General features: G+C 38.9%; 1 protein-coding gene across 1 annotated transcript in view; it reads left to right on the top strand.

Moving 5' to 3' along the window:
* The window catches only part of SVOPL (SVOP like), an 83,810-nt gene extending 70,218 nt beyond the window's left edge, over positions 1-13,592 (top strand). Inside the window, exons 15-16 of the mRNA XM_043873435.1 lie at positions 10,710-10,823; positions 12,979-13,592. Of these exons, the coding sequence (XP_043729370.1) occupies positions 10,710-10,823; positions 12,979-12,990 (126 nt within the window). The 3' untranslated portion in view covers positions 12,991-13,592. The remainder of the gene's footprint in view (positions 1-10,709; positions 10,824-12,978) is intronic.
* The last annotated feature ends 6,633 nt before the right edge of the window (positions 13,593-20,225 follow it).

Here is a 20,225-nt window from a genome sequence, read left to right as displayed (position 1 = left end):
TATGCCTCGTTTTTCTGCCCAAATCCTATTAAGATTCTAATTGTTAATTCATTAAATGTATCAGTTAATTTAGGAAAATTTGATTTTTTTCTCTTAATGTTGTCTTCCCATGTAAAAACAAGGTTTTTCTCTCCATTTATTCCATGTTCCTTGCTGGGATTTTATTGTTTTCTTCAAATAGATCGTGTACATCTTGTTATGTTTATTCTTAGGCATTTTAAGGCTTTTCATTATTATTGCAAATAGATGATCTTTTTTTTCATTATAATTTCTAGCCTAACACTTTAATTAGTTATTTGTAGTTAGAGAGGCAATTAAGTTTTTTGTCTATGGATTTTCAAACAGACAGCTTACTGAACTCATTCCAATGGGTTTTCATTTGATTCTCATGAGTTTTTCAGGTTTATCATTATATGTGTCATGTGATTCCAATCTATCCCTCCATATTGAATCTTTTGGTCAGCATGTTAAGATTCCACAGCTTGCAGACTGTAAAACTCACTTTCTCTTCTCTGCAGCCACGCTACTTAAAAGAGTTCTTTCTCTTCACTGTATTCATTTCTTTCCCCCTACTCACTCCTCCTGTCCCAACCTGGCTGCAACCATCCTGACTCCACCAAAATGCTTCCTGCTATGGTTTCTCTGGCTTCACATCTCTAAATACAATTGTCTTTTAATCCTCCATCTCGTGGGATGGCTCCCTCTCATTAGATTCTGATGGCCACACCCTCATGCTCTCCCCTTCCCTGGCATCCGTCACCTTGCAGTCTTTCTCTTGCATCTCTGCTGCTCTTTCTGAATCCATGGTACCCCTCCTCTGCAGTTTATTTTATTTTATTTTATTTTTTGTTTGTTTCCTCTGCAGTTTATTATTGAGAAATCTTATTGCTCAACATTGGACCCTCATCTTTTCATGTTTTTACTGTCTACTTAGGTGATTTCACCCATTTTTGTGATTTTAATTACCAACCATATGCTCATGACACCCAACTTTATATCTCCAGATCAGGGCTTTCCTCTGAGCTGCACGTTCACACATCCAGTTGCCCCCTCAACATTTCTGCTCGAATGTCTCAAGCTCATCTTAAATTCACCACGGCCAATATTAAAATCGTAACATTTCTCCCCAGATCCACTCCTCTTCACAGTTTCCATCAGTGCATGGCATCTGTGTCCAACCTGAAAACTGTCCTCTGCTCCATTCTCTCTCATTGTCGTAGCCAGTCCCCAAACCATTGGATTTTACATCCTGATAGACGCGAAGTTCTTAGCCTTTTCTCCTTTTCCACCAGCACCACTGTGGTTTGGCCTCCCGTCGCCTTCACCGGACGGCGGGTACAGCAGCCGGCCCGGCTCCTCTCCAGGCTCTTACTCGCCTTCGTACCCTCCCCGCATCTGCGCAGATCTTACATTGTTCTCACACTTCAAACCCTTTATCATTTGCCCTTGCCTTTCCTCAGTGATAAAGACCAAAATCCTCAACCACGGACTGCAGGACTCTAGCACTGAGACCCCTATCTGCTTGTAAAATTTCAAATACAAAAATGTGTAACTGAGAAAAGAAAAATTCTCTGTAATTCTGTCACTAGAGATAACTGCTGTTATCTCTTAACAGTTTGGGGTGTATTCTTTCAGATGTCTTTTTAATGGATATATTATCTCTTTTATCTGTTCTTATACCAGTTTTGTATGTGTGTATCTATAAACTTATTACATATATGTAGATAGAAGTATGTCAAAAATATCTACATCTTTCTACATGTCTACCTGTCATGGTCACCTGCAGAGACAGATGGAACTGCCCCCCTCCCCAACTCTGCCCCCCAAACAAATATTTTGGGTTGGATGTCAAGACTGATCACACACACACATATACCAAGAAGGTATGAAAGGTTTATTGCTTAGTTACATAGTTGAGGTCTCTGGGAGAGCAGGCAAGGAGACTGGTTGGAGTTTTTCTTGCAGCCAGATTTGAGGGTTCCTGTGTGAGGTCAGGGGCTTGTGTGGCTTGAATCTCCTGTCAGCACCAAAGATGAAGCATCCAGTCTTTCTGTTCAGTTTGTTTAGAAGTTAGAGTACAAGGGAAGAGGGAAGGGTGAGGCTTAATGGTTGTCAGCTGTCATGAAGTAGAGTCAGACTCCTCTTTACACTATGTATCCTCATCTGTGAGTACACAGGTAGACAGGTTCATGTTCAAACATATACACAGCTGCCCATCCATCAGTCTATCCACACACATCTACACACATATCTACATACTGCAACTGTCTTTTCAGCATTAATGATTGTTTTATGTGAGTATGTGTAATCAACTTCATTATTTTATGTAGATGTGTAGCCTTCCATTGCAGAGATGTGCATAATTAGATGACCATTACCTTGGTGATGAAGAAGTTGTCTCTAATGTTATTTCTTTCTGCTTTTACAAACAATGGGACCACTCAACATCATGCAAACCTTTGTTCTTGTGCAACCGTGTTAGTCATTGAGCTCTTTTATGTTCCAAATATCGTAAAAACTGCCTCAGATTCTTTGAAGTGATATTCTAGTGGAGAATAGGCAAGAGACAGTTTGCTAATATATTCAATATATATATATATATAAAAACACATACGCAATGGAGGAAGGAGGTGGTGGTGGGGGTGGTCTGGTGTGTAGGGTGGTTCAGTAAAGTCACTCAGTCATGTCTGACTCTTTGCGACACTAAGGACTGCAGCAAGCCAGGCCTCCCTGTCCATTACCAACTCCTAGAGTTTACTTAACCTCTTGTCCAAGGAGTCGGTGATGCTATGCAATGATCTCATCCTCTGTTGTCCCCTTCTCTTCCTGCCTTCAATCCTTCCCAGCATCAGGGTCTTTTCAAATGAGTCAGCTCTTCGCATCAGGTGGCCAAAGTATTAGAGTTTCACCTTCAGCATCAGTCCTTTCAATGAATATTCAGGACTGATTTCCTTTAGGATGGACTGGTTGGATCTCCTTGCAGTCCAAGGGACTCCCAAGAGTCTTCTCCAACACCACAGTTCAAAAGCATCAATTCTTCAGTGCTCAGCTCTCTTTATAGTCCAACTCTCACATCCATACATGACTACTGGATAAACCACAGTTTTAACTAGACAGAACTTAGTTGACAAAGTAATGTCTCTGCTTCTTAATAAGCTGTCTAGCTTGGTCATAGCTTTTCTTCCAAGGAACAAGCATCTTTTAATTTCATGGCTGCAGTCACCATCTGCAGTGATTTTGGAGCCCCCAAGAACAAAGTTTGCAACTGTTTGCACTGTTTCCCCATCTATTTGCCATGAAGTGATGGGATTGGATGCCATGATCTTAGTTTTCTGAATGTTGAGCTTTAAGCCAACTTTTTCATACTCCTTTCACTTTCATTGAGAGGCTCTTCAGTTCTTCTTCACCTTCTGCCATAAGAGTGGTGTCATCTGCATATCTGAGGTTATTGATATTTCTCTGGGCAATCTTGATTCCACCTTGTGCTTCCTCCAGCCCAGTATTTCTCAAGATGTACCCTGCATATAAGTTAAATAAGCATGGTGACAATAAACAGCCTTGATGTACTCCTCTTCCTATTTGGAACCAGTTTGTTGTTCCATGTTCAGTTCTAACTATTGCTTCTTGACCTGCATACAGATTTCTCAGGAGGCAGGTCAGGTGGTCTGGTATTCCCATCTCTTGAAGAATTTCCCACAGTTTGTTGTGATCCACACAAAGGCTTTGGCATAGTCAATAAAGCAGATGTTTTTCTGGAACTTTCTTGCTTTTTTGATGATCCAATGGATGTTGGCAATTTGATCTCTGGTTCCGCTGCCTTTTCGAAATCCAGCTTGAACATCTGGAAGTTCATGGTTCATGTACTGTTGAAGCCTGGCTTGGAGAATTTTGAGCATTACTTTGCTAGCATGTGAGATGAGTGCAATTGTGTGGTAGTTTGAGCATTCTTTGGCATTGCCTTTCTTTGGGATTGGAATGAAGACTGACCTTTTCCAGTCCTGTGGCCACTGCTGAGTCTTCCAAGTTTGATGGCATATTGAGTGCAGCACTTTCACAGCATCATCTTTTAGAAATCGATTTGAAATAGCTCAGCTGGAATTCCATCACCTTCACTAGCTTTGTTAGTAGTTATGCTTTCTAAGGCCCACTTCACTTCTCATTCCAGGATGTCTGGCTCTAGGTGAATGATCACAGCATTATGATTATCTGGATCATGAAGATCTTTTTTGTACAGTTCTTCTGTGTATTCTTGCCACCTCTTCTTAATATTTTCTGCTTCTGTTAGATCCATACCATTTCTGTCCTTTATTGAGCCCATCTTTGCATGAAATGGTCCCTTGGTATCTCTAATTTCCTTGAAGAGATCCCTAGTCTTTCCTATTCTATTGTTTTCCTCTTCTTCTTTGCATTGATCACTGAGAAAGGCTTTCTTCTCTCTCCTTGCTATTCTTTGGAACTCTGCATTCAAATGGGTATATCTTTCCTTTTCTCCTTTGCCTTTGGCTTCTCTTCTTTTCACAGCTATTTGTAAGGTCTCCTCAGACAACCATTTTGCCTTTTTGCATTTCTTTTTCTTGAGGATGGTCTTGATCACTGCCTCCTGTACAGTGTCACGAACCTGCATCCATAGATCTTCAGGCTCTCTGTCTATCAGATCTAATCCCTTGAATCTATTTGTCACTTCACTGTATAGTTGTAAGGGGTTTGATTTAGGTCATACCTGAGTGATCTAGTGGTTTTCCCTACTTTCTTCAATTCAAGCCTGAATTTTGCAATAAGGAGTTCATGATCTTGAGCCACAGTCAGCTCCTCATCTTGTTTTTGCTGACTGTATAGAGCTTCTCTATCTTTGGCTGCAAAGAATATAATCAATCTGATTTTGGTATTGACCATCTGGTGATGTCCATGTGTAGAGTCTTCTCTTGTGTTGTTGGAAGAGGCTGTTTGTTATGTCCAGTGTGTTTTCTTGGAAAAACTCTGTTAGCCTTTGCCTTGCTTCATTCTGTACTCCAAGGCCAAATTTGCCTGTTACTCCAGGTATTTCTTGACTTCCTGCTTTTGTATTCCAGTCCCCTATAATGAAAAGGACATCTTTTTGGGGGTGTTAGTTCTAAAAGGTCTTGTAGGTCTTCATAGAACTGTTCAACTTCAGCTTCTTCAGCATTACTGGTCGGGGCATAGACTTGGATTACTGTGATACTGAATGTTTTGCCTTGGAAACAGAGATCATTCTGTTGTTTTTGAGATTGCATCCAAATACTGCATTTCAGACTCTTCTATTGACTATGATAGCTACTCCATTTCTTCTAAGGGATTCTTGCCCATAATAGTAGATATAATGGTCATCTGAGTTAAATTCACCCATTCCAGTCTATTTAAATTTGCTGATTCGTAAAATGTCGATGTTCACTTTTGCCATCTCCTGTTTGACCACTTCCAATTTGCCTTGATTCATGGACCTAACATTCCAGATTCCTATGCAATATTGCTCTTTACAGCCTCGGGCTTACTTCCATCACCAGTCACATCCACAACTGGGTTTTGTTTTTGCTTTGGCTCTGTCTCTTCATTCTTTCTGGAGTTATTTCTCCACTGATCTCCAGTAGCATGTTGGGCACCTACCGACCTGGGGAGTTCATCTTTCAGTGTTCTATATTTTTGCTTTTTCGTAGTGTACATGGGGTTCTCAAGGCAAGAATACTGAAGTGGTTTGCCTTTCCCTTCTCCAGTGGACCATGTTTTGTCAGAACTCTCCATCATGGCCCATCCATCTTAGGTGGCCCTACATGGCATGGGTCGTAGTTTCATTGAGTTAGACAAGGCTGTGGTTCATGTGATCAGATTGTTTATTTTTCTCTGATAAGGTGTAAGGTGGTTAGGGAGGGCATTTACAATAGGGCAGAGTCATGTGGGAGTGACCATAGAGTATGTTTAAGGAAGAGTGTTCTTATGTTGGAAAAGCCTCCTGAATAATTTTTAGGTCAAAGGGTGTGTATATTTTAATTCCAATGAATCTTATCAAATTATTTTCATTTAAAAAATTTATATACTCTTGATAAGTAACAATTTTAAGCTTCACTCTTTCTTTCCATCATCACCAACCCCTCCCTGCCTTTTTTTCATGTTGAGTGTTTTTTTGCTTCTATTTTTTATTTATTTATTTATTTATTTTTTTCCAGTGGGTTTTGTCATACATTGATATGAATCAGCCATGGATTTACATGTATTCCCAATCCCGATCCCCCCTCCCACCTCCCTCTCCACCCGATTCCTCTGGGTCTTCCCAGTGCACCAGGCCGGAGCACTTGTCTCATGCATCCCACCTGGGCTGGTGATCTGTTTCACCATAGATAGTATACATGCTGTTCTTTTGAAATATCCCACCCTCACATTCTCCCACAAAGTTCAAAAGTCTGTTCTGTATTTCTGTGTCTCTTTTTCTGTTTTGCATATAGGGTTATCGTTATCACCTTTCTAAATTCCATATATATGTGTTAGTATGCTGTAATGTTCTTTATCTTTCTGGCTTACTTCACTCTGTATAAGGGGCTCCAGCTTCATCCATCTCATTAGGACTGATTCAAATGAATTCTTTTTAATGGCTGAGTAATATTCCATGGTGTATATGTACCACAGCTTCCTTATCCATTCATCTGCTGATGGGCATCTAGGTTGCTTCCATGTCCTGGCTATTATAAACAGTGCTGCTATGAACATTGGGGTGCACGTGTCTCTTTCAGATCTGGTTTCCTCAGTGTGTATGCCCAGAAGTGGGATTGCTGGGTCATATGGCAGTTCTATTTCCAGTTTTTTAAGAAATCTCCACACTGTTTTCCATAGCGGCTGTACTAGTTTGCATTCCCACCAACAGTGTAAGAGGGTTCCCTTTTCTCCACACCCTCTCCAGCATTTATTGCTTGTAGACTTTTGGATAGCAGCCATCCTGACTGGCGTGTAATGGTACCTCATTGTGGTTTTGATTTGCATTTCTCTAATAATGAGTGATGTTGAGCATCTTTTCATGTGTTTGTTAGCCATCTGTATGTCTTCTTTGGAGAAATGTCTGTTTAGTTCTTTGGCCCATTTTTTGATTGGGTCATTTATTTTTCTGGAATTGAGCTGCAGGAGTTGCTTGTATATTTTTGAGATTAATCCTTTGTCTGTTGCTTCATTTGCTATTATTTTCTCCCAATCTGAGGGCTGTCTTTTCACCTTGCTTATAGTTTCAGAACTAGACCAAAGAATTTCACAATTTGTATGGAAATACAAAAAACCTCGAATAGCCAAAATAATCTTGAGAAAGAAGAATGGAACTGGAGGAATCAACCTGCCTGACTTCAGACTCTACTACAAAGCCACAGTCATCAAGACAGTATGGTACTGGCACAAAGACAGAAATATAGATCAATGGAACAGAATAGAAAGCCCAGAGATAAATCCACGAACCTATGGACACCTTATCTTTGACAAAGGAGGCAAGGATATACAATGGAAAAAAGACAACCTCTTTAACAAGTGGTGCTGGGAAAACTGGTCAACCACTTGTAAAAGAATGAAACTAGAACACTTTCTAACACCATACACAAAAATAAACTCAAAATGGATTAAAGATCTAAATGTAAGACCAGAAACTATAAAACTCCTAGAGGAGAACATAGGCAAAACACTCTCCGACATAAATCACAGCAAGATCCTCTATGACCCACCTCCCAGAATATTGGAAATAAAAGCAAAACTAAACAAATGGGACCTAATGAAACTTAAAAGCTTTTGCTTCTATTTTTTTAATTGGAGGATAATTTCTTTACAATATTGTCTTGGCCTCTGCCATATATTAACATGAATCAGCCACAGGTATACATATTGCCCTCTCTCCTGAACTCTCTTCCCATCTCCTGCCTCATTCCACCCCTCTAGGTTGTCACAGACCACTGCCAAACCCCCTTTTTAACCTTATTTGATATTGGTGGACAATAAATTATATGCTATCTTAATGTGTACTTTGTTACTAGTAAGGGTGAGCATCTATCCTCTGTTTATTATCCATTTTTTTTGTGTGTGTGTGTGTTTCTTATTTATGTGACTTGCAGAATTTCTGCAGGCCATGAACTATTTTTTATACTACAGATATTTTTCCCTTGTTCATGGTGTGCCTTAAGATGTTATGTTACTAGTTACTAGTCAAGTTTTTGGCATATAAAATTTAAAACTTTTTGTTGTCAACCTACCAGTTATTTTCACCTAAAGAGTTAGTGTTTTGGGTCATGTTCAATGGCCTTCAGCACCAACTAAGCCATATTTCTAAAAACATTTCTAAAACAGCAAAGCCTTTCAGTGTTTCATCTAAAACATTAATTTAAAAAAAAATAAAACATTAATTTCTTTGATTTATTTACAGTTTACTAATGCTTAAGCCCTGAGGTAAAGATCCAGCTTTAAAAAGCAACACCATGCTTAGCTGTCTTTCCTGGTCCTTAAGCATTTGTCTGCTTCAATTGATTCATGTGCTCCTACTGTAGCAATTCAATTTCCATATACTTGGATCTATTTTGTGACTCACTGCTTTACTGATCTATTTTGGCATCATCATATTGCTAATGATTAGAACTTTGTTTAGTGGCTCTTGGGTTAATCACCTCCTCAAGATTCCCTTACCCGTACAATGTTTTCAGAAGTTTCTTGAGCTTTTTAAACATGTTAATGATTAGAATCAACTTTTTTTTTTCCCCTCCAAATTGACTCAAAAATCCTACTGGGATTTTACTTGAGATCCATTAGAGTTACTACAGATTACCTTGAGAACTATTTTTAGAAACAATACTATTTTTCTATCTAAGAACAAATTTAGTTTTCATGTCCCTTAGTAAAGTTTTAGTCTTCTTTATGTCTTACACATTTCTTAAGTTTATTTCTAAATACTTTTATTCCTATTAGCTGTGTCCAACAAACTTAATATGCTGTATTTTCATTCCCCTCAATGTTACTTTTTATTTTTCTTGATGTTTTGATGCATGGATTATTTAGGAGTTTGGAAATTTTGCTGTTATATTTGTTATTTCTAACTTTGATAGCATTTTAGTCAGAGAACACATTCTATGGTTTCAGTTCTTCTAAATCCTTAGAGGTTAATTTTATGGCCCGGAATGAGGTCTGTCTTGGTGAATGTTCCATGGTTAGAAAAGAATATGTATTCTGCTGTTAGGTGGGGTGTTCTATAAGTGTGAATGAACTCCTGTTGGTTGATGGTGTTATAAAGGTTTTTATCCTTGCTGATCTTCTGTCTAGCAGTTCTGTCAACTGTGGAATGGTTTTTACTAAAACACCACCACAGTGGCTTTTTCAGTTTTTACTGAAAGGATGTAATCTGAAGCTCTTCGGTGTATAAGCCTTTAGGAGTGTTGCCTTGTTGGACTAAATCTTTTATCATTGTGTAATATCCCTCTTTGTACCTGGTGTATGCTGATCATTAGAAGTAGAGATTTACAGATCTTTGTTTTTAATACAGTGAATCTGGAGTGGGGCCTGAAAAGACTCATTTCTACCAAGTTTCCCAGATGATTTTTTAGTATTTTTCACTTGTTTGGTGGTGGTTTTTGTTTTGGGTATATATCAAAAATACATTGCTGTGTCATATGGTAGTCCTATTTTTAGTTATCTGAGAAATCTTGATACTGTTTTCCACAGTGGTGGTACCAACTTATATTTGCATCAACAGTGTATAAGAGTTCCCCTTTCTCCACATCCTTGGCAATATCTGTTATCTGTGAGCTTTTTGAGGCTAGCCATTCTGACAGGTGTGAGGAGACATCTCACTGTGGTTTTGATTTGCATTTCCCTGATAATTAGCAATGTTGAGCATCTTCTCATGTGCCTGTTAGCCATCAGCATTTCCTCTTTGGCCATTTTTGTAATTTAGGTATCAAGAGTTCTTGCTTGCTAACAATAAAAATTGGCTTGGGTTAACTTAGGCATAGAGGACTTTATTGAAAGAACATCCAGTAACACCAGCTAGATTGCTGGAGTCCCACTAGCAAGCAGAGCCCAGCACCCTCTAGGGGATTTCCCTCCCTGATCCTGGCTGTGAAGCACAGTTCTGTGACCTCAACTGAACCCAGCAGGGTCTCACACCATCTTGGACTTTGAATCTGGTGCAAAGGATATGAAGTGGAGCTAGTTTAGAATTATTCAGGGGGTGGTAAGAATTTTGGTGTCAAAATAGAAGTGGCAGTAAAGGCAGGACCTAGACACTACCTTTATTCCCAAAAGACTTCCTCCTGGTTCATCCTGTCAGGACTGAAGAGGGCAAGTTGACTTTTAGCAGAAGGGGTATTGCAGGAAAGGAGAGGGTTACTGGTGAAGCGAGCTGAGTTGGTATGAGAAGGCGTAGGGAAACAGGCGGCTCTCCCATCTGCCTCAGGTATTGGTTTGCTCCGATGATGCCCAAGGGGTGGGTGCAGGGAGCAGTCTGACCTGGCCGGTGCATGTTAACATCATGCCCAGCTTCTGGAGGAGTCACACAAAATGCCTACAAAAGCTTGGCCCAAATAAATACTAGATCTAGGATGTCAGAATTGCACAATTTACAGAATGGCTGCAAAGCCTTTCATTTATGTATTTGGTGGGATGAATCCTTAATTTCCCTTTGGCCTGAAGATCAGTTGAAAAGTGACCGGGATGCAGTATATTGAGTCATTCCTTGTGCTTTGCAGGTTCTTATGAGTGCATCGTTCCTGGGGGCCCTGTGTCTCTTCTCGTCTGTCTGTGTGGTGTGTGCCATTTCTGCATTTACTCTCCCCATTGAGACTAAAGGACGGGCCCTACAGGTAAGTGACGTGGGAATCTAAGTATTCTCAATGAATACCTTTTGACCAAAGGAAATGAGCTTGGAGTATGAAAATTCTTTTAGTGATAATGCCCAAGCCTGTGCTTACGTATTGGTACATTTGTTTAGCAGGTTCCAGTAGAAAAACTGGGTGTTCCAGTGTTCTTCCATGTAACTTTGAGCAGCACACTGATTATTCACTTCAAACCTTTGCTTCCTGTAAAGCTTGAACTGGGATTAAAATGAGTATTACTGATACCTCAGCATTCTACCATTTCCACTTTTCTCTCTGTATATAAGCACTGCTGCAGAGCTAACCATGGCCATAGGGTCAGAAACAGCTGTTTGCATTGCCCGTAGGATCACAGAGTCTTTACTGTTGGTCCCGCTATCTTCCCCCCAGTTTTCTCAGCTGCCCGTGGTAAGAGTGGAGGCAAAAACTTCCACCCTGCGCCAGCTGCCATCCAATACTGACAGTCAGACACCAAGGACATAAAAAGACATCCCAGGAGTATAAGGTGTGCTTCTGGGGGCAAAGTCGTGTCAGAAACAGCTTCTCCTAGCCCTCTGCCCTCACAGTTGGCTCTGTCTCCCTGCCTTAAACACAAAGCTTATTGCTGGTATGCAAGGGCACGTGTGTACGCGCACACACGGGAAAGGGGGGAAAGCTGAGGTTAGTGTATACAGTTGACCACTGAACAGGGGATTAGGACACCAACCTTCCAGGCTGTCAAAACCCGCAGTATTAAAAACTTAGTCAATCTTCAGTGTCCACAGTTCCTAACATCTGCAGATTCAACCAACCATGAACTGCAGATCATACAGTACTAGAATATTTACAGTTGGAAAAAAATCCACTTAAAAGTGGACCTGCACAGTTCAACCCCGTGCTGTTTGAGAGTTAACTGTAGTTTGGCTGATCTGAGTTGCCCCATCTAAATGGGACTGTGAAATCTTTGTGTTTGTTTGGCTGAATGCAGCCTTCCCTCTCTCCCATATCCTATTTATAGTGAATCATGGGCAGATGCTAATTATTTGTCCTGGTACAGATGTGTTTTGTTGTCTGAGTAGCTGGAAGACACTACTGAGTAAAGAGGGGGAAAGCACAATATGCTAGTGTCAATTTTTTCTTGTTCTAGATTCAAGATGTGTTATTCTGTTTTCCCTTTAACTTTAAGGTAACATGCATTTTAATCACAGATTAGATAACTTGCTAAGTAATTATAAATTTAGGGCTTTGTTTAGGTTTCTTACTGAGAAAGGTGACCTAATCATTGAATCCTTAAAGCCAGGGATTGTATTAGGTGATTCAGATGATTCCTTTTAATTTTAAATAATAGGATTATCACACTCTTCACACAGTTGAGGAAAGAAAGGCAAGGGAAAGTTGAGTAGCTTGTATAAAGGAACATGCTAAATACAGAGGGACTGGAATTTAAACTAGCTTGCAAAATTAAGTGGTCCTAAATCTTATGCTAATTTTCTATGGTGGTGGTTTTTTAAAGTAGTAATAATACATATAAAATGAAATCTGGCTCATCATCTCACATGCTTTATGGATTTCCGACTCAAGTCATATAAGCCACTGACAAAAACCATTCCCTTTTCTGTTGATTGAAATAATTTTACATGTCTGTTTATAAGACTTAATGTTAATAATACCAGTTCCTACAACTTTCATATGCAGATCCAATAAATATATTTGTGTGGGAATGTAGCCCTTGATGGCTCTGCCACTCAATGGCTGTATGTCTTCGGGCAAATCTCAAATATGAAACAATCTAGTGACCAATACAGTAAAACTTCTAAAAATGTTTAAAACAGGCCCCAAATTTTACCTTTCAACAGCACAGACAGCATCCCAAATAATTCGAATGAACCAACCTGGCCAATAGTTAATAGTAGTAATTCCACTTTAGAATTACTTTAAAAAACTTATTTTGATGAACCTGGTAAATGATTAAAAAAAAAAAAAAGGTAAGTATAATGTGATTTTTTTCCCTAAATGATATCTGTAATTATAAAAGTACTATTGCATTGTCAGGTCCACAGGTAAAATATCAAAGAACCTCCTGTTACTAGTTTTTAGTGTCAGATAGCTGAATGTGAAGACTTCAAAAAAAATTAAATGTATTATCTATTACTTCTTTCTCCAGCAAATTAAATGAAGATCTGCAAATCTATGTCTACCAAAGAAGAAAAATATATTTTTATCTTCACAAAGAGCTGTGGCACATTTAAAAACACCTGGTTTAATTTTGGTACACTACTTGGTAGTTAAGAAATTGATCATGTATTTTTGAAAAACAACAAACATGAGGATGAAATAAGTTAGTTGTATATATAGTCTCTTAGGGAAGAGATCAATAGAGAAGTTTCATAAAATATACATTAAGGTTGGTGAGGGATATCTAGGAGAGATGGGGAGGGAGAAGCCGGCTTTCATTGCTTGGCATCAAGTCTGTTCATGTTTCTATGAATAAGTAATAAGTATCAGACAAAACCTATACTTGATATTCTCCCATGAGGTATACAGCAAAAGCTGTATTGAAATTTTGTAGCTAGGACATGAGTTTGAGGTGGTATCATTAAGCCTTTCAAAACAAATAGAAGTCATCAAATTCACAATTAAAATTAGCATACTTAAATTGTGACCTCCATACTTGATAATGAAAATTACTTATTCATAAAAGAATGTGCTTAAATTCATTGCAGTCTTATGTATATAATAACCAAGTAGCTGGGAATAAACTTTTCCCCAGACATTCTATTTTGACTCTAATTTCATTAGAGTATAGCAAGCTTTTCTACATGATGTAATTATATACCTTTGGAGAACAACCACTTGCATGCTTATCATACCTATGCACATAGGTATGCTGTGGAAGAAAAACACCCACGTTTTTACATTTAGTCTTTTGTTGCTCTTTGGATTTATGGTAGACTTCTTAAAAGTGGAATCCATACCCAATGACTTGAATCCCCTACTCCTTCCACCCCCATTTTGCAATGGAAAAAAAAAAATTGTTGCTGCAATGATGAAGTGTCCCTGGACTAGCGAACTATGTGTGTGCAAATCATTCCTATTTGACCTACAGGCACAAATGGCTTGAAGTCAGGAAACTGACTATAAAGGGCCAGAGAGTAAACATTTCAGACTTTGAGCTACATATGATCTCTGTCAACAGCCCTGGCCAGCCTTTAAAACTGTTAACATTATTAGCTCTCAGGCTGTGTAAAAGGAGGCCGTAGGCTGAATTTGGCTAATAGGCCGTAGTGGTTTTTTTGAAGTAAGTTTGAAAGCTCAAGATGGAGCCACTCCTGCCCAGGTGCCATGTCAGCAAACCAAAACGTAAATAACCTTCATGTCCCTGTAAATGGTCCACTTGACCAGAAATACGGTACATCCAGTTGGCCAGACACCAAGCCAAGTGTGGCTCTCTACTCACCTCCTTATTCCTTATTTTTTATCCTCTTGCCATCAGCTCCCCTTTACAGTTCTTTGGGCCCCTGCAAGTGGAGAGTGCCTGCTTCAAGTGTCAAAGTTTGTTTGGATTGCCTAAATCATCTTTGATCATCTGTAACAGTCTTTGGTGGGGGAGGATGGAATCCCAAGCTGACTTCCAATGGACTGTGGGACAAGATGCATAGGCAAAGAGCCCACTGAACCCTTTGCGTTGTTTTTCTCATCATAACCAAGGGCAAGCCACTTAGGGATCTGAGCTCCGACCCCTTGTACACAGTTCTGATCCAAACAAACTTTATGTAAGGGGAAAAAGAAGTGTGTTTGTGTATACTTATTTCCCAGAAAAGTTCCAAGACAGCTATATTGGGAACCCACAATGGGTGGCAGCAGTTAGGGGATGCATAAAGAGAAGTCCACAGCAACAAGTGTGGGGAGACTTGGAAAATAAGAAATTAGAACTGTTTGAACTAATGGCACAACAACATCTAAGTAGCACAAGTCATACTCTTAAAAGTCATTAGGGCAACTGCCACTTTTATAAAGAACTTTTCTCATTTAAAGATTAAGTAGCTCAATTGCTAAGGGGAATCTTGAATCCAAAGATGTAAAACTGGTGAGCATGGATCAAACACTTGAAAGATTTTAGAGTGCTTCCCACCTAAATCTAAGACTCATGTGCTTAGATGGTCATGGAATGGGTTAGATTGACACTGGGACACCTGACAACCTCAAGAAAAATTCTGTGCAACAAAGTACACTATGAAATACCACCAGATCCCCAACCTAGCCGAGTACATCCCTCTTACATAGTAATTTGGTTCCCAAAGAGCCAAGGCTTACCTAAGAATCTAGATCCTTGAGTTTCAGAAAATTGAGCAATCCACCTTCCAGCACACCTGCTTATTTTGTCATAATAATTGTGGTCCTGGAAGCTGCAGAAATGGCAAAATCTAAGACAACCTAGCATTTCAATGGCCATCATCAGGGACATTCCAGTTAGATACACTGTTTATTTAAGAACTACCTGTGAAAGTGTTCCCAAACCAACCAGAATGGGATATCTTTTAATTGCTATGCAGCAGACCCCAAAACACTGCAAAATTCCAAAACAGCTTCATTGAAAGATTCAGTGCTAAGGGTATTGAAAAACCAGAGAAAACAAGACAGACCTGGCTCCAACAACTATTTTTCTTTACCTGAATACTGTCTCCTAATCATCTTAACTGAACTGCCTTTCCACTTTGAAGAGACAAGACCAAAAACATTCATCAAGTTGGTTTTAAAACTACAACAGCTCCAAGGCCAGATAAGTAAGGTAATAAAACCTCCTCCTCTGGAACTTGAATACCTGCTTATCTACTCTCAAAGGCGGCCCTTCCAGGGTGAATGGGACTCTGAGGGATTTTCTGATAAACTCTTAACAGTTATTCCCTTAAACAGCCAAGGGCAAACTAAAAAAAATGGAAAACCTTGTAAAATCCTAGTAGACCAGAACTTACACTCTTTACTGTAAATTCTGCTCACTGGAGTCTGTAGATCGGGATCCCGGGAAAACCCACAGAAGCTAGCCAAAAGTGAGAATTCTTACCCAAGTCAGCTCTTGTTGGTCCCTGGAGTTTCTGGTCCAGAGAGAAAATTCACGTCCTTCCCTTTCCAAATGAATACTCTTGGGAATCTGGTTTGGGGAACTCATTGGTTATTGATCCTTTCTCTCCCAGGAATAGCTATTGCCTTCTTGTATCCTGAGAACTGGCTGGCCTTTCTGCCTGCTGACACATGGGGGTTGTTTGTTCTTGTGTATGGAGGCAGTTCAACAATCAGGCCACAAAATATAGTTGGATAGAAATGTGGGTTGCATCCCATTTGCAGCTTACCAACTGTTGCCAGCTTCTCCGGAAACTGTCCAAGTACTTCTTTCTTTTGGCTATCTTTGGGAGTGACTGGATCTAGGGAGGGTAGTAGCTCTTGGTGTTTGTTCAGTACAGCCAGGAACAGTCACTGTCTAGTCTGAAATTTGGTGTTGGGTGGATGGTCCCCTTGGTATCTTTCAGGTTGTAATCCTGTAATCCAATCCTATTTCCTGTTTCACAAATTGAGTCTTTGTAAGACCAGAAAAAGTTCACCTATCCTTTTTACTAATCAGAACCTCTCTCCTATCTCATAAGGCTTGTGAAAGTGAAAAGTGAAAGTAGCCCAGTCATGTCCAATCCTTAGTCCATAGAATTCTCCAGGCCAGAATACTGGAGTGGATAGCCTTTCCCTTCTCCAGGGGATCTTTCCAGCCCAGGATTGAACCCAGGTCTCCCGCATTGCAGATAGATTCTTTACCAGCTGAGCCTCTAGGTAAGCCCCAAGGCTTGTAGGTATTGTAAAAATGCTGGCTTCAGGTAACATCTTTCTTGGAGGAAGTTGCATTCTTTGTCGATGCCTGTGAGATGTTTGAGTGTCTTTGCTAGGAACTGAGGTTCGTCTCTTTGGAATGCAAACTTCAGGGAGGAAATTTACAAAAAAAAAGGGGGGGTGGGCAGTATTTGGAAACTAGGCAAATGAAAAAAATCTTAAGTAAGTCTTCTCCACAAATACTAGTAAAAAAGTTTAAACTATCTGAGCAAGTAACCTTAATTCATTCCATCTGCCAGAAACACAATTTGGATCCAACTATTTTTATAAACTAGTGAGTTCTGAATTATCATACCCATCTTGTGGCTAAAATTGTAAAACAAGCTGTAAGACCAGTACACAGATCTTATGTCTACGTGTACGTCACAGATGTGGGATTTGTTCTTCTGGATGGTGTTGCCAAAATTTGTGAAGAGCTCCATTAAACGGACTTAAAGACAAATAGAAATTTATATAAATCAAATAAACTCTCAGAAATATAGAAACTAAGCCAAATATTTTTCAAGTTCATGTGATCTAGGATCATCTTTGGTTAAAAACAGTAGTTTAAGTTTTGTCAGTTTAATTAAAATAGACACATCTTTAAAGTTATCAACATTAACATAATGTGGACATACAACTTTTATTCTATCTAGGCTTATTAAATGGCTTCCCTCGTAGCTCAGTTGGTAAAGAATCTGCCTGCAATGCAGAAGACCTGGGTTCGATTTCCTGGGTTGGGAAGATCCCCTGGAGAAGGAAATGGCAACCCACTCCAGTATTCTTGCCTGGAGATTCCCATGGACAGAGGAGCCTGGCAGGGTACAGTTTGTGGGCATGCAAGAGTAGGACACAACTTAGTGACTAAACTACCAGGCTTACTAAAAGTCAAATAAGTTCCTGTTATTTCTTTTACAGAATTTGTCAGCAAGAAATTAGATGAAGATAATAGCAGTTTAAAGTTTCATGAAATTTTCATGAGTAATCCAAACATAATTGTTAACAAATAAACATAAATAAGTTTATAAAGGAGCTTTTCAACAATAATCATGCTTTATGGTATATCTACTTAAAAATTGTTTCCAAAATGTTTTTGGTACTTGAAACCTTAAAGTCATACTGAGATTAAATGATGGATATTTATTGAATCATTTCCAAGTAAGAGAAAACTCTGAAATATTAATTACTGAGCATAGACTTACAGAAAAACTGAAAGATATTTGGAACATGTTTTGTGTCACACTGAAAAATTTCCTGTGAGGAAGAATATACTTCCAGAAATTATTGCAAAAGCATTATCAGATAAGAAGTGATATTTAATTCTGTTAGGTTATTTGTGCAGGCATATGTTATTAATATGTTATCAAGAAATTATATTAAATTCCAGATAATCTGACATTCTCATACAATGGTATCAGTCATAATTCTGGTTATTATCTTAAAATGTTAGATATCTATTTGTAGTTCATAGAAATAACCACATTTTCTTGTCAATTCCATAACTAAACTCTTTTCAGCTCTCTAACCACTAGTATTTTAAAGTCTTGTCATTTATAGACAGTTATTATTTTACTCTGATCCTTTTACAAAAATGAGATTCATGCAAAGTACCCTACCAAGTACTCTTGACCACCGACACTGCTGTTAAATTGTCAAACCTTCTGTCCTTATTTCACAACTGTGTAAACATGGAAGACCTCAAAAACTGAGGAGGAGAAGTAGCCCACATCAAGGCAGACTGCTTTCTCCCAAGAATGTTATTACTCATATACCTCAGGCCATTTCAAATTGAACATAATCCAACTTCCAACCAACTGTTAGATTTGCGGTGATGCTGGTGATCCCGTAGTTAGTTATTTTTGCCCATCATAAACTTCCCCCCTGTTTTCCAATGCCTTAGTGTCTTTGAAACAAGCTCACTTGATAAACACTTCTGGAGAAGTATAGACCAATTATATGAAACACATAAATAGGCCAACTGGCTTTAAGAAGTATCCCCCTCATCCATATTTCTTGACTTATTTGATTCTAGTTAGTTTTGGACATGGAAACCCTGGCTCAGGAATACTTTTCAAACCATTGGTATTATTTTGATGCTAATAACTTTTACCTCCCTACTAGGCTGTGTTCTCACGAAAGTTTTAAATGCATGTGGGGTAGCCACTGACCAGCTAACGACTGTCTGACCAAAGAGAACAGAACATAACCAGTTCCAAGAATACAAGCCTGACATCTCTTCTGAACATTACATTAATACCCAAAGTGGAAATAGTAACTGAAAGTCATACTAGGATGGATATTTTTAATTGAAACTCTCAACTGGTCAAGAGGATGATCCAAAGGTGGTACCAGGCCTATTCTAGGCCCAACATGAAGCCACTTCTGGTGGGGGTGCTATGTACACAAACCAAAACTTACTTTCATTTCCCAATAAATGCTATACTTGACCAGACATGCCATACATTCAGTCAGCCAACCACCAAATGTCAAGCAATTTCTAGTCTCTATACTTTCTGGTTCTTTATTCTTTACTCCATAAAACTTCCTGCCGTCTATCCCATTTTGTTGTTCTCTGAACCCTTGCAAATGGAAACTGCCTTCTTCATGAAGTGTTGAATAAAAGTTTTTTTGGATTACCTAAATTGTCATCTTTAATACTTTTAAATAGTTTGTAGACCTTAGTCTAGTTATTAGAAAATTTTAGGCCAAAATATTTTTGATGCAAAGATGTCTTGGCTACACATGTAGGGTTAGCCAAATAGCCCTTAGTGGTTCAGTGGTTAAGACTCCACCTGCCAATGCAGGGGACGTGGGTTTGATCCCAGGTTAGGGAAGATTCCACATACTCAGGGACAATTAAGCCTGCACGCCACAATTTGAGAGCCTGTGCATCATGACTAACACCTGAGGCAGCCAAAAAAAAAAAAAGAAAAACAAAACAAAAAAAAACCCATGACAAACCGTAACTCAAAACCCTAAAGCTGACCTTAGCAGTAAATAGTACTTAAAACCAAAGAACAGCAGTGATTGAAAACCACTGACAAAACTAATGCTTAAGCACCTTCCCAAGGACTTCAGGAACTTTCAATGTGGCAGTATCCAAGCTTAAGATACTATACAATGTTGTCTAGAACTGTCTAGTACTCAAGCTTCCTAGAAGACACTAGTCTATAGCAAACCTTATCAACATAATTTTAATTCAGATACTGAATTTCAGAAATCTTTTATAAACTCATAAATATTGCTTACCTTAATCATTTCAGGCACTAGTAGAAGTGGAAGTCGACAAACGTCAAGTCATTTACTTAACTTTTTTGGATTGGTTTCACAGTCCACTAAAAGACAATACTAGGTGAGGTATTAACAATAGTAGCATAACTCTAATCTCTGTACAAGCATATTTTGCTTTATGCAGTAAGACAGAGGTTGAATGTCTGGATCTATAGTTTTATGTATAGAAGAGAATTTGATTTTTAAAAATCTTTTCAAAGCACAGTTTACAGTGGCCAAAAACCCTTCTGTAATATGAATGTCAATGCCTTTATTTGGGACCTATTG

Source organism: Cervus elaphus, chromosome 18, assembly GCF_910594005.1.
Source record: "Cervus elaphus chromosome 18, mCerEla1.1, whole genome shotgun sequence".
Taxonomy (NCBI): domain Eukaryota; kingdom Metazoa; phylum Chordata; class Mammalia; order Artiodactyla; family Cervidae; genus Cervus; species Cervus elaphus.
This window is presented reverse-complemented; position numbering and strand designations above follow the sequence as displayed.